Here is a 15230-nt window from a genome sequence, read left to right as displayed (position 1 = left end):
ATTCTGGGTTGAAGTACTTTCTATTCAGTTCTGCATCACATAGCACGGCTTCTTCCATTGTAAAACACATTTCCAAAAAGAAAAATCTTCTAGGAACATGAGTCCTAAAAACATTAATAAAATGTCAACAAACTTCTATTTTAATTAACACTTCTAGAAAAAGAAAATAAAAAAAAAATAAAAAAGAGAGAAAAAACTGGTAAGGTTATTCAGGGGGAGCAGTGAGGGATTTAAGCAGTTTGTTCATTCTCCATGAGGTTGGTTCTTTACAGTCCAGAATGGCCAACTCATTCACTATTAAGTCTTGGCCAGATTCATCAGTGTTCTCCCCAGGCTGTTTTCTGCCGGCGCATCGCCCGGCAGAAACAGCCTACCGCCCGGGACCCTCCGCGCTCCGCCTCCTGCTGTGGAACACTGGCCTCTGAAGCGACCGGAGGCTAAAGAAGCCTCCGATCGCTTCAGAGGCAAGCGTTCCCAGTGATGCACTGCGCGGGTGACGTCACCCGCGACGTGACTAGACTGCCCTGAGCGCCTGCTGGATCCAGTCAGAGCGAGGCAGTGGGAGTGCCTTATATTAAGGTAAGTTCTGGGCTGGGACCCGTCTGGGGGGACTGCATAAGGGGCAAAACAAAACTACAGGAGGTAATGCATTAAGGGGAAAACAACAGGGGGCAACTGTATAAAGGGCACAAATACAGGAGGCACTGCATATGGGGATAAATACAGGGGGCACTGCATATGGGGATAACTACAGGGGGCACTGCATAATGGGCACTTTTGACTGAGAGCCAGTGGGGGAGCAGCCTGAGACCTGTCGGGCTGGAATGGTAAGGGAGAGCAGTGTTCTCCCCAGGCTGTTTTTTGCGGGAATTAATATATACAAATGTTATTTCAAGTTTAAATCATTACAAAGGTCAGGGTTTAAAACATTTTATTATTGCGAAGGCCCCACCCGGCTACTTCTTGATACCACCCGGCTGGAAAAAATTTCTGGGGAGAACACTGGATTCTGCAGTCACCTATTCGTCATGCTGGTCTTGCACCCCCTACCTTTGAAGGGATCCATCGCTGACTTCAAAACACTCCTAGAGGTACATTCAACTGGCTGTAAATTTTTCAAAATTCTTGCGCCGCAGGGCTTTTCCCACAGGCTCAAAGTTTTTGTTATTCAATTGAGTGTGAGAATTTCAGCTGTGGTAATTTCAATAAGAATTAACAGAGTTTATTCCTCGCAGTCCCAGAGAAGGTACAAAGTCAGAAAAAAATCCTTATTTTTAGTTAAAAAAGTTCAGAACCCACCTGCCATGACTAAATAGGCAATTGGAAGTTTCCAAGTAGCTTAAATTAGTCCAATAATTACATTTAATTATTGGGGTGAAAAAAGTTGCCTCAAATTACCTGAAATCAAATTTTTCTACTTTTTTTTTTAATTTGTTTTATTTGTAAACGAAAAAAGTTTATCTTTTATAATATTTTTAAAAATTTTACAAATTAGCCATGTGCAAATATTTTTTGCTTTGGGACATTAATAGACATCTATAATGTTTTTCAATTTATTTATTTTTTTTCGGGTACAGGCTGTTTCACAATTTTTTTTTTTACATTTCTTGCGGGAATCAAAAGCACGTCCGCAATTGGCGCTGTAATTTTTGCTGCAAAAATCTTGTTCTTAATTGGATATGCCCCCTAGAGTCCAACAGGTGAAAGTGAATGACATTTGTTCTGCAAAGAAGCCCTTAACAATTCAATAGATCTGACCGTGGCACATTACAATAGCGGTGGGGATTGGGTAACTAGCCAAAGGAGGAGAGCCGACATTTTTAACCTCATCCAAGCTGGAAATGTACATTTGCCAAGGGTCCTCACTAACTAATTTACCCATTAGTTAATGCAACAGGCAAAAAACCTGGAGCTTCCTATAGTTACCCAGAGGTGCCTCGTGGGTTACTTTTTAGAGCATTCCTGCAGCCAGAAAGTCTTTATATGCAAAGGAAAAATTACTTAAATATATATATATATATATATATATATATACATATACACACACACACACACACACACACATTACATGTAGACGCAAACACACTCTATACTACATTAAGCTACATTTGCTGTACAGAGGTACATATTATGCCTTAAGTAACAATTTAAGACAAGTAGTCCTCAACAAATGCAGAGCTGTGATTTTCTTCTACAGCCCCTGTAATAGTCATTCATTACTATGTTCTAAATGCATTAATCCCAAAGTCACTCAAGTTCACATTGTCTTCTGTTCCTCCTCCTGCTGGATTAGGGCTTGGCTGTGGGGAACAGTTCTTCGAGGCTCCTTCTACTGGTTGGGTGCCACCTTTTGCAAACTCGTTCAAGCAGCTTTGTTGGCTGATTCATGGAGGCACTGCATCCACTGGAAGGTTTGTGATGGCCTCATAATCTCTTATTAGAAGCTAGCTCGCAGCCAGTGGTATCGGTGGTGTCCATCCTTCACAGCATTACATCGTAACACTTTTGGGATTTTTCTTAAAGGCAATGCCGTAGGTGAAATTATTCTGTTAGGCATCATTTTGCTTGTCAAAACAATTATCCCTCTACAATGAAACATACTAGAGTTCCTTGGATTTCATGCCCATTATTGGGCTGAGGCAGATAATGGTTCAGACATGCATCATAGACAGCCACTTCATTTCGGTTGTGTGGCTCTCAACCACAGGAATGTGTAACACGCAGTGCAAAGTGTTACTGGAGTGTAACATACGACATAAATGGCACATGTAAATACTTCAGGGTTCTGTATCTAGTGGACGCTTATATTGTCTAAGGGACCATTATGAGGATTTTGTAGTCCACACAGACATTAGATTAGCTCACAGGTTCTCAAACTAGGTCCTCAGGACCCCACACAGTGCATGTTTTCCAGGTCTCTTCATAGAATCAAAAGTGAAATAATTATAACCCCCTGTGGACCTTTTAAAATGTGTCAGTGAGTAATGAATACACCTGTGCACCTGCTGAGTGACCTGGAAAACGTGACCTGTGTGGGGTCCTGAGGACACAGACCTGAAGGAGGATTAGCTAATCCAGTGGTTCTCAAACTAAGGCCAAAATGGGACAGTAATTGATCATTGGAGCTCTTTAGGTCTTAGAAGAACAGAGACAAAGCAGTACTTATTCAAGCTGTTGATCATACTAAGTTGCACTCAACAAGTACAAGAAGAGGCAGTTAATGTGAGCGATAATCATTAACATGATCAGTATTCAAAGTACTTTATGGTTCTGCGTCTGCCTCTAGCCACTAATGTCTTTCTGAAATCAATAGGTGACTAATTTGGTTGCAACATGCTGACTGCACCAAACAGCTTTATATTATCCAGGCCTCAGACTCCTCTGTGCCTTTCAGCCTCCTTTTCTGCCAAGATTTATCTGCATGTGGTCTGTCAGGGACTATGGCCAGAGCACAGTCATTTCAATACCTAGACCAGTGTTGGCTAACCTTGAACTCCAGCTGTTGTGGAACTATATATCCCAGCATGCCCTGCCACAGTTTTAGCATGTCCTAATAGCAAAAATGTAGCGGTGCATGCTGGGTTATGTAGTTCCATAACAGCTGGAGTGTCAAGGTTAGTCAACACTGACCTAGACTGTACCACAATTCCTTTTACTGCCATCACCTGTGATAATTTAATGAGCCACAGGTCCCCTCACTCTCTATCACAATTGCGCAGGCTCAGTGACAGAGGCGACAACACAATTAGCTGGTCTACCCCCTGCTTTCTAGCAATTCATAATAGTTTATAGAGTAACCTTAGAAGTCTAATAGTCTCCTCAAAGACTGGGTTCTGGAGCAAATATGAATTGAATACTTTATTTACAAAAAGGCATACAATGCTTAGTTATAAAAAAAATGTTACAAAGTTACATACATACATACATACATACATACATACATACATACATACATACATACATACAAGTTCAGATAAAATGAAAATAAACTTACTGATATAACAACGCTAATCTGTCCTGGAATAATGTAAGGAGAATGCAGGTTACAATCTTCAACACAGACATTGATCTCGCAGTCTGAACCCAGAACACAAAATGCCTATACCATTTATCCCCTGTGCCCCACCCTTGAGGTGTCATAAACAAGTCTCTGCTGACCGGCTGACCAGTTAATTAAACCTGGGACCCTCCCAGCACTGCCCAAGTCACTTAACTTAAATCCAAAGAATTATGCATAACTTCCCCCGAGTAAAGACTACCTAAGGTATTGGGTGTTCATATTAATCTTCCTTATTTAAGATATAATATGAGTGTTAGTATTATGCCTTTCTGATGTGAGGTCAGTTGCCTCATTTCTCTGGACCCAGGCATCTGAGTGATTTGCAAATTACATTGTATCTGCGTATCAACTTCAGCTATTTTTCTATGATTTTGCACGCTCTTGGTTATCAGTGAAAGATCAATTTTACGTCATAAACCAGATCAAATATCATTTGCATTTGATCTGCCTATATATATAAATCACACTTGAAGAGCCAGATGGCATAGACGGGTGAAGTGATTAGCTCCCAATGGGTTTAGGAGACAGTCTGACAGCCTTATTTCATTAATCTGCAAACACAGACACAGTCCGTGATTGTTGAAGGTCCTGTCAAGTAATTTGGTTCTTCTTGCTGTCAGGGATACCAACTATATGTACATATAGATTGGCTCAACACCAGGCAACCTGCTCAGTATTTCCTGAGTTCATTAACAAGCTAATAAACACTTGTCCTGGCTCTTAGACTTACAAAACCAGTTATCTTGTGAGTCATCAGCATTAACATCCCATTGAACTGTTTGGGCAGAGATTGCTAATATCAAAAGAACAAAACCAAAACATTTCTATTACTGTCCCTCTATGTGAGGCAGATTTTTAACAGTACAGTATAAAAAAAAAAACAATTCACCGTATCAAATATCTATATTCTCTACATGGTCCAACAGCAAAGGAGGATTTTGAATATTCTGCTCAAGTTTCATATTCCGTTCAATCAGCCATTGAGACCAAGGCCAATAGGGAATGCAGTTTTCTCCACGAGCAATCAATGGCCGTCACCCCAGGTATTAACAATTAGGATGAGAAAGATAGAGAAGACGCAAAAGTGTGTGATTTCCTGACAAAGCCAAAGCCTAAATGGTACAATTTATGGACTGCATTTCTTTCCTTCTAATAATTTTGTCAACAAATGTCTGGGGCATATCCCTGATTTACATTGCTGTGATTTAAAACAATTGTGAGCACTCAGACAGATATATAAAATGTGTATATATGTACTGTATGCATCTAAAGTACCCTGTGTGATAAACATTATACAGAAGTGTTTCACAAATACCCCTTTCAAATCGCAAAAATACCCCGGGATATTGCCGGGTTGACCCGGCTCAAGGTGCAGTGTGAACGCGCCACTCAAAAAATTCCCGGCTCGAGCAGGGTCGAACACGGGAACAAACCGGGTTGCAGTGCAGTGTGAACGGACCCTACTCAGGTTGTTCAAGCCGGGATTCAGCAAACACCACTGACTGGATGTTCCTGGGTATCACTTGCTGATGTCAGCAGCCAGACACACAGGCAGCACACTGCAGACAACAGCAGAGGCAGCATTCCCGCAGTCTGAAAAGGGTTAATACCACTACTGTCACTACAGTGATGGCTAATTGGAGTGAAGAAGAAGTGAACTGTACACTATGCTGTCAGAAGCTGCATCATGCTCTCACTGGCTGAACCAAATAGCAGTAAAGCACAAACACTCATGAACTCAGGGTTACACAGTGGTAATCCATCAGCCATGATTCCTGGAATGCTGGGAGCAGCCCCCATCCCTCCCTTTTGTGACCTTATCTTTGTGAGCATGAAAGAAAAAAAATAAATATTAATTACATCCATAGGGGGGCTGACCTGGATTCAGTGTGAACAGGGCCAACCCGAAAATAACTCTGGTCGAAGGTGCAGTGTGAAAGGGGTCTAACCGGGGTCGCAGCCGGGTTGGACCCATGTTCAAAATCCCGGGTCAGAGCAGAGTTTGCGATGTGAAAAGGGTAAAACTCCTTAAATTATCCTAAAACTACAGATTTTAAATATATCTATGGTTGAGCATAGAGTATCACATCAAAATGACTGAGATACTGATTAAGTCACTTGTGCTCAAGCATGGATAGCCTTAAAACCTGATCTGTTAAGGAGTCTGGGAAACACTGGCATACAAATGTATTCATTTATTTTTATTTCAAATTTTCAAATGTTAGATATGTTAAAAATTAATACAACAGCTCATTTGACTTGTATTACTATCTATTTTATGTCATGTTGTGCATTTGAAGTCTTGCTCTATGTGCCATCACCTCTCTGTCCTGCCAGTAGAGGGTTACAACGAAGGTTGTGGCATGCCTCATGATGTTTAACATATGGGGTGGGGGCACAATGGTGCAAATTTAACCCAGTGCCCAAAATGTCATTAATCCAAGTCCACAAAGAACTAACGCTGCATACACACGTAAAGATTTTCTGTCCAACCAACCAACTAGTTGATTGGTTGGAATGAAAATCTGGTCAGGTAAGAAAGCAAATGACAATCAGCAATTTGCTCCCAAACACCACAAAATGGATAAAAACTGAACAAATTGTTTGGATCAAACATTTAACAAACTTGTCTAACGACCATTTTCATCTGTTTTCTGGCATCTAGGAGCAAATTGCTGATCACCATTTACTCCCATACCTTACCAGATTTTCACTCCAACCAATCAACTAGTTGGATGGTTGGACAGAAAATCTTTACGTGTGTATGCAGTTTAAGTCAGGGATACGGATCTGGTAAGGGAAGGCGTATGGTCCCATAAATTGTACCACACAGGTTTCAGCATTGTTTGGATCTCCTAGAGGGTGTGATACACCCACCTTCTATCAGCTCCTACTGAAGATGTAAAAAATTAATTTACAAAGAGAGAAGCAGTCAGCACCACTGTGATGGGCTTTACCGCGAGAAACCAAAGTCAAAGCAAAAACATAAAAGTCTAAGATAACATTTTATATAGACGTTTATACAGTGAGATGCCGTTCAAAGAAAATAATTTATTTTATTTTTTTTTAAATCCAGTTTTTCACATGTTTGGCAAAATCAGGGAGATTGACAGCACAAGAAAAAGAGGACAAAAGAATGTACTCAGCCTCCCAGTAGAAATTCAGATGATAGACTGATAGATGTAGTAAAGTGTAGAAGAAAAAAAAAACCCAGACAGAATTCACAAAATGCTGCAAGCATTGTTCAGGGTCAAGATACATGAAAAATGAAATTAAAAGAAACATAAAAAAGGAAGAGCATAAAACTGTATCATTCCCTGATGGAAGATAGACTTCACTCGACAGGGAAACGTTCAATACAGCTATAAAGCATCATGTTCATATGCAGCAAGCATCCAATGCAGATAAAGAGACAGGCAGATTAAAATCCAAAACAAGTGTGAAGAATTGTGAGAAGGCTTGGAACGTGGTATACACAATAAGTTTATTTTACTAACCTTAGCTCTTTAAACAGATCGACGCTTTGATGAGTCATTAAGTTATTGAGAAGCCATTCAAGGCACCTGTGAGAGAAGAAGCTCATTAGATAGGTATAGACAATATAAAAAGGAACATCAAGGTTTAGTAAAGAAAACTGTCATTGTCCACTGCCAGCCATCAATTTCAGAACCACAGGTATTATTGTATTTCATCTCTATAGAAAAGCTTGGGCAGTCATATCAGAAAAAAAAAAACACTTAGGAAGAAACAACATGGGATTCCTGAGGACATAATTTCAACTGTAATAAGGTCATCCCTGACAGACCTAAATGGCTTTTTTATCAATATTATTTTAACTAAAAAAAAAAAAAATAGAAAAATGGTGTTTACATACCCTTTTTACATTACATTAGTATCATATAAATCTATTAAAAGGGCAATTAGAGTACCTTTCATGAAAAACTTCTCTATGCGAATTTAGGCGAAAATATCACACTACAACCGCATTTGAAATGCGGATTGTATTAAATAGGTTACTTATTGACATTAAGTTCAATGTGCAGAGGATCCAGAACCTAATTTTTGTAAACTATTGTGATCTAGGGATAAAACCAGATGTACAAGATTTTCCATTTCAGAGCTTGAGAACAACAAATCTTCAACTTTTTAGCTGTGCCCCCCTTGTTATTTGATGACCCTTCTGTACCTGGTTCATTCATGTTAAATAAGCAATGGTCGGTATGTCAAAGCGTATAATCCTGGTGTGTGCAGAGAATAATCCAAAAGATTAATAGGACTTTAGTTTTAGCTTTCATTAAAGGATTCAATGCGGACAATGCTTGATGACTGGAGACCATTTCAAGGGAAGCTAGATACTGGCACCACACCGCCCTTGGGTTGGAAGCCTATACTACACCACCCACTCTTTGTAATCTATTGGTGTCTTAATACTTGTCGCCAAAAGAGTTAAAGTTCTAATTACACCATCACAGATTCTACAGGTAGATTTATTTTTGGGCAGAGCTCAATCTATGAGAGCATTGACAGCCCAGGTCAACGACAGGATTTGGAGATTTTAACTCAATTTGCCTCCTATAGCCAGTTGACAGCACGATGTTATTTGCAACCTTCATCTGCATCTTTGTGCCCCCAATTACTGCATCTCTGCCACTTAAGGGTCCACATCTTTGACAAATATGGCAATAGATAAGTGTGTAGCACTGTGCTATCACTATCTGGTGCAATGCTTAAATCAGTCTATCCCTCATCATGCTGTGCTTCTAGTTCAGTGACTTTGGACTGGCAGTTGTACATTTAGAAGAAGGGTCGTCAATATATTTTCAATAGAATATGTGCATGACTGCCGCTAAATTAAGCTGGCCACACACTAGACCAACTAACATCCAACCAGCCAACTAGTTGATTGGTTGGAATGAAAATCTGGTAAGGTATGAAAGCAAATGACAATCAGCAATTTGCTCCCAAACGCCGGAAAATGGACAAAAACTGTTGTTTGAACAAATTGTTTAGATCAAACATTTAACAAACTTGTCTGACGACCATTTTCACCTGTTTTCTGGCATTTAGGAGCAAATTGCTGATCATCATTTACTAGTGGATGGTTGGATGAAAGTTGGTCTAGTGTGTGGCCAGCTTTAGTTTAGGAACAGTTCAAAGCATTTGCACAAGTTCAGTTGTTCTGTGGTGCTTAACAAAATTGAGAAGCAGACTGCAGTAGCCAATAACACAATGCAGCTTGCAGCAGCCAAAGCAGCCTCCACTAACATTGCCAATCCTTTTCTCCAGCTGCAATGGCGTTAGGGAGCTGCAGGCAGTAGGCTTATGTTGTGAAGCTAAAAGATAAGGAGGTACATTTACTAAGAATCATGCTTGCTTTGGTTTTCACCTCCAAACTGGCACAATTTACAATCCAGCTGTCTGTTAGGCTACAATTATTAAAACCGCAGACAGCTTGTTCAAAACCATAAACAAAAAACAAAACAGGCACAATACACAGAAATTGCAATGTTAATCATTATTTAAATTCATTGATTAAACCCTTTGCTGCGGACAAGTGAACAGAATATTACTCCACAAGGTCAGGTGTCCTATGAGTATTTCAGTGACGTGCGGTGAGCTCAATAGCTGGGGAGGCACACATGGAGATTGGTCTGAGTGCTTGGAGTCTGTCTCACCCCCTACTCACTGTAACTCTCCCCTCACTACACTAAGGGGGTCATTCAGACCCACTCGCAAGCGGCAGTACGCTCGCAAGCGGGTCGATGTTCCCCACTGCGCATGCGCACAACGGAGGGAGCTCCGTCGTGCGCATGCGCGAGACCCGGACTGCGACAGCCAAGCTGTCGCTCCGGGTCTCACACCAAAGGGGGCGTGCTGTTGATGTTGATTGACAGCACGCCCCCTTTGGTGGGCGTGCCTGCCAGACGAAGGAGTTCCCATGGGAACGCCTACCGTCTGAAGCCGGCCCCACTGACATCACTAGTGATGCCAGTGGGAGTGATTTTGGCTCTGATAGAGCCAAAATCACTCCAGGGCTTGTGGCAGGGAGACCCAACAGCAGGGTCTCCGTCGCAAGTCCGATGGTCGCGATGGTCAAGACCATCGCGACCATCTTTTTGGACGCTCGTATATGCTGTGGGTGGTGACCCACAGCTATACGAGCGTCCAGGAGGACGCTCCATTTTAATGGAGGAGGGCCCTGATTCAGAGCGAGCGCTCTGGTCAGAGCGTCCGGCTCTGAATCAGGCCCTAAGCTTTCAGTGTCCATTGATTCTCCTACCTGAATCACTGTGACTTCTCTTGCTGCTGCTGACACTTCCTGGTCACATGACACATCCAAGGTGTCCATCATTGCTCAAGGCACGCCCTCCATACTCATAGACATGCCTCTATTTGCTCTCTTTCTGTGCAGCCCATGGTGTGGCCCCGCCCCCAGCTCTGCAAGCAGTGTCTGACTATACAGAAGCGAGGCTGAGCTATTGCTGCCTCATTTCATCAGTCTACTTGCAGTCTGAGGGAGCTCACAAAGCTGGTGAGTGTTAACTATAAAAATGATTACAACAAACAAAGATGATGTTTATAAATTATAAATATCTTATCTGTATTATTCTAATAATTTTTATATCAAATCTCAGGAGCATGACAGGGGAGGTTCTTCCTACCCTGACTGCATGTCCCTAGAGTATTTGGGCAAACTGTAGCTGAGCTTTGATATCATTTTGTTTCAAGGGCTTTCTTCGTGCCACCTTCCCATATAACCCAGATTTATGAGGTGTGTGCTATTGTTGTCCCTTAAGGCACACATCCACTGAAAGACATGAAAACGACTGCATGATTACAACATTGTAATCGTGCAGTTGTTTGTCAGTCTGTGATGTGCCTACACTGAACGAGCAGTCATTCAGTGTAGGCACATCAATCATCTGCAAACGTGCTGAACCTGACGTTATCATCAGGTTGTACAACATGTTTGCCTGATGATAGATGTCTAAACGACTAGCGGGAGCACTCATCGCTAGTCGTTTTAGAAATTTTTTTAAACAATGTGCAAATGACTTTTAAACGATTATTGAACGATTACGATCTCGTTATCGTTCAATCGCTCAATTTAATCGTCTAGTGGATGTGTGCCTATAGAGTTACATTGGCATCCCTTACTACGGCTCTTTTCGCTCAGACACTCAGTTTTGGAAGCAGCCTGTTCTAGGCAAATTTACAGTCGTTCAATAGTTATGATGGACTTAACTGTGCTTCAGGGTATATTTGTACAGAGAGAGGGGTGAAAGTCTGCACAGGATTATCAATTTCTGTTTTGAAAATAAAAAAAATTCATTTAATATTACTCCCTATTCCATATAGTAGGTCATAATACCAATTTATCCAGGGAGGTGCTCCCAAGAATAGATTAGACTAGGCGTTTCCTAAACTTGCTCATCAAGGCACCAGAACAGTCCGAAATGATGACTAAAGCACCGCTAGTTTGTGCACTTTGAAGTCCGGGAGTGCAGCCTCTCTTTTGGTCTACATTTGGGGTGGCGTGCTATCCCCTAGGAGGGCAACCTGACGAGACAAATTGTATGCTCTGCACGTGACAGCAAAGTCTGGAAGAGGACAATTAGCCCCTATGATCACAAATAAACACTAATGATCTACAGTTAACTTACTTTTTCTTCACAGAGTCTAACCCGTAGACACCGGCTGCTGTGGAATAACTACAGACAGTTTGCACGCTGATGGTCTCTTTCATCGTTTCTCCACACTGCTGAATTAAACCATCCTTTATTTAAAAACAAAGACAATAAATCAGCATTACCAGAAAAAAAGGTATAACCTAGGAGCACTATGGGGATGGGAGGCAGGCATATTAGTTGTGCTTTTAAGCTTCTAACTGCTGCGGTGAGAAGACATCACTAATAAAATACAGCATGGGTGGGGATCATTCGTTGCTATGCTGTCATTCAAATACAGAATATGGATAACAATGCAAGACAACCATGCAGGTTTCACTTATTGTTATTTTTAGTGCTGGGACTTTAACCACTGCCCATATGACCACCGCACGTGACAAGTAAGGCTCCTAAGCATACGTCACATTCCCATCGCTTAATCTGTGTCACTATTTCCGTTAGGCATGTAACTCTGCCAGTGTGACAGGGAAAAGGTAAAAAAAAAAATACAGTTCAGCGCACAAGGAAAAGTCAAATCAAATAGGGAACAGAGTGTCACTGTATGAGGCAACCCACAAGACCTCACATTACATTAACCCCCCCCCCCCCCCACTGTATCATACAGTAGATCAATAGAATTCACCTTTTCCATTCCATAAGGCTATCGAAACATGACCTTCTAGATCATCTCATCAAATTAGATTAAATACTTATCAGCACATTCAAGGCGGACAAAATATTCTCAAACTAACTCCTCTTAGCTGATTTAAGTTATTTTACGCTGATGATGTTTCTTGCGAAGGAAAGACAATACTGCATTATCGCTATAATTTAATGGCATCAAAGCCTTTACTTGTACCAGCTGTTAGAAAACGGCTTCCTAATATTAAGCAGTGCGCAGATGTGAATAGCTAAAATCAGATCAAGCAGACAAACTTGTAGCACACAAGCACTAAGCTAATGAGAGACAAATCTTGGCATACGCAGTTGTCACACTGCTGGTGCCAGTTAATATAACAGCAACCATACTGCCTGTGCAGAATGTACTTATTACATCTTTTATTTCATATCAGTATTGTGCAGAGTGGGAACACAGGACAGAAATACTTACCAGCTGTAGCATGCAGGCAGCTGCTAAAATGGCTATAACACGGCTGGGTTTTAACAAGACATCGTCTCTGTACAGCGAGCCAAATGCAACCTGCAGAGCTTCAAGAAGACAATGTGTAAGGCCAGGGGGTTAAATCAAAAGCACAGTATAAAGTTAGTGACGTGCAAAGGTAAACCAGACACCCTGCTTCTGCCAACGTATTCACAAAGTTACCAATTGCAGGAGCCCTTCACTAATGACAGTAGGGTGTGTAGACCGTCAATAATGATGTGAGGCAATATAAGCTCAGGCATACATTACACCCTAACAATCCAAAGATAGATTACATAAATAGGTTGCTGTTAGCCAAAAAAGCATAGTAATTAATGGACAAAAAGAATTAAGGGGGTGATATATGACACATTATGGCATATTTATCACAAGCCACATCTCAGATGCGGATTGATTCTGATAAATTCGCACAATAATCGCAATACGATATTTTACTACATCACAAGGATGTATCAAATATCGCAGGCAGGGACAGAGCTTGCTAATAAAGCTTAGTCCCTGTAAATCCACTTCACACACTTTTCATAAAAAATATAGTGAGAAGGTGTCCGTGCATGTGCCGCCAGCTCAGTAATCCATCTTACACTTACCTGCCCGGTGATCTGGTGAGGACCATACAGCTGATTACAGGGGCCAGCTCACGGCTCTACTCTGCCTGTCAGAGCGGAGCAGGAGTCAGGGAAACATTTAATTTTTTAGTAAATCTGAGCAGATCACATTTCTCATTACAAGTATGGGAAATGTGATCTGATTACTAAAAATATGCAAATTGAAGGGCTTGGAGTAGGTTGTGACAAAAACCTGTGATACTAAAATAATGTGATAAGGGTGCAAAAACAGCCATTTTCACATTTTTTGTTAGTACAAATAATAATAAATAAAAATGACTCATTGTAACAGTTAAATAGGGCTCATTGTAACAGTTGCCCCAAGAAACCAATCAGCTTCAAGACAGTATTTATCAAGTACATTCTCTAAAATGATCGGTCGAAGCCGATTGGTTGCTACAGGTAACTTATCCACTCTTTTCACTGCTTGTGCACTTTAACTATGGAAGAAAATGCATATTTTATTCTCCTTTTATAAGTCACAGTTTGTTGCTTTGATTTTTTTTTTCAATATCAACCATATACATTTACCCGAAATTACCCCTTGCACTTACTGTTACAATGCTAAACAGTACACACAGCGGTTCATGTTACAAAAATGAGTAGCTGAAGAACTAGCCAATATTATATTGCACTACTGCCATCTAGTGGACCAATGTTAAAACAGAATTTAAAAAGGCAAACCATTTGAAAGATGCCATCATGCAAAGTTTACATATGACAAATTAATGAATGTACTGTGGAAAATAAGAATCCAAAATTGGAATACCAGCAGATATTTTTTTTTTCATTTTACCTTACTTATTTGCAAAAAAATAAAAAAAAAGATTTTTCATGGATAAAATACTGTTCCATGAATATACGGCAATTTCTTATGTTGTGGATGTATGTTGTTCACGCAAGTGCACACGTGTATACCTTGTTTAGTTTTACAGTTTAAAAAGAGCAAAAACTTGTGTGTTTTTATAAGCCCTAAAGACTAATAAAAACATTTTTTTTTTTTTAAATCTCTTACATTAGGTTATCGTGAATGAAGGGGTTAGACACTGGCAGCACAACAAGGGAGGGTCTTCAGGGTGAAAACCAAGGCTACTTTACCTAAACATGTCACTGTGGGTTCCACCATCACTCACGCCTGCTTTGGATCTTCTGGTATGAAACTATACATAGTAAATTACATCTTGGTAATGTCCTATTTTACAATATCCAAGGATGACTAGCAGAACTGACATTATGCCAAATATAACAGCAGACGCAATCTAGTAACACAGTGCAAGTGCTTTTATTCTGACCAGTTCTGTGACTGCTTGTGGTGCAAATACAGTGCCTCAGGTAGGTATGTTCCTGATTTAGTTACTAAGCCTTCAGATTTCAGACAGCTGGTAGTACAAATGACCTTTCCTCTAAAATAAAAGCAGATTAGTTTTCTTTTCTGACATTGTTTTGGGATCCCAAAACAGAGTTTCCCAATAAAATGTATATGTATATCTGACAGGTCATATGGATAGTGGAACCGCTTTTGGGGTCTTGATATTCTGTGCATTGCTAGTATAATCCCAGCAATGCAATGGTTTTTAAAATTGCTTTATTAACCATATTATATATAGAATGTAAGTTTTTCTATTCCCTAACAATATGCACTTTTTATGCACTCTGCATAAACAAGTGGCGTGTAAAGAGATGGCTCCTATCTCATGATGTGTGCATGATACCAACATCATTGCAGGGGGATG

The 15230-nt window shown here is 40.6% G+C and overlaps 1 protein-coding gene across 3 annotated transcripts in view; it reads right to left on the bottom strand.

Annotated features, from left to right (window-relative positions):
• Nucleotides 1-15230, bottom strand: part of GMCL1 (germ cell-less 1, spermatogenesis associated) — a 124918-nt gene that overhangs the window by 48560 nt on the left and 61128 nt on the right. For all 3 annotated transcript variants that reach the window (XR_015878265.1, XR_015878264.1, XM_088470828.1), the window contains exons 5-7: nt 12839-12936; nt 11725-11837; nt 7558-7623 (exon numbers count right to left, since the gene is read on the bottom strand). Coding sequence is in view for 1 of the 3 variants with exons in the window: in XM_088470828.1 (XP_088326954.1) it covers nt 7558-7623; nt 11725-11837; nt 12839-12936 (277 nt within the window). In the remaining 2 variants the exon portion in view is untranslated. The remainder of the gene's footprint in view (nt 1-7557; nt 7624-11724; nt 11838-12838; nt 12937-15230) is intronic.

This window comes from Taudactylus pleione, unplaced genomic scaffold, assembly GCF_031769625.1.
Source record: "Taudactylus pleione unplaced genomic scaffold, aTauple2 ptg000105l, whole genome shotgun sequence".
In the NCBI taxonomy this organism is placed as follows: domain Eukaryota; kingdom Metazoa; phylum Chordata; class Amphibia; order Anura; family Myobatrachidae; genus Taudactylus; species Taudactylus pleione.
This window is presented reverse-complemented; position numbering and strand designations above follow the sequence as displayed.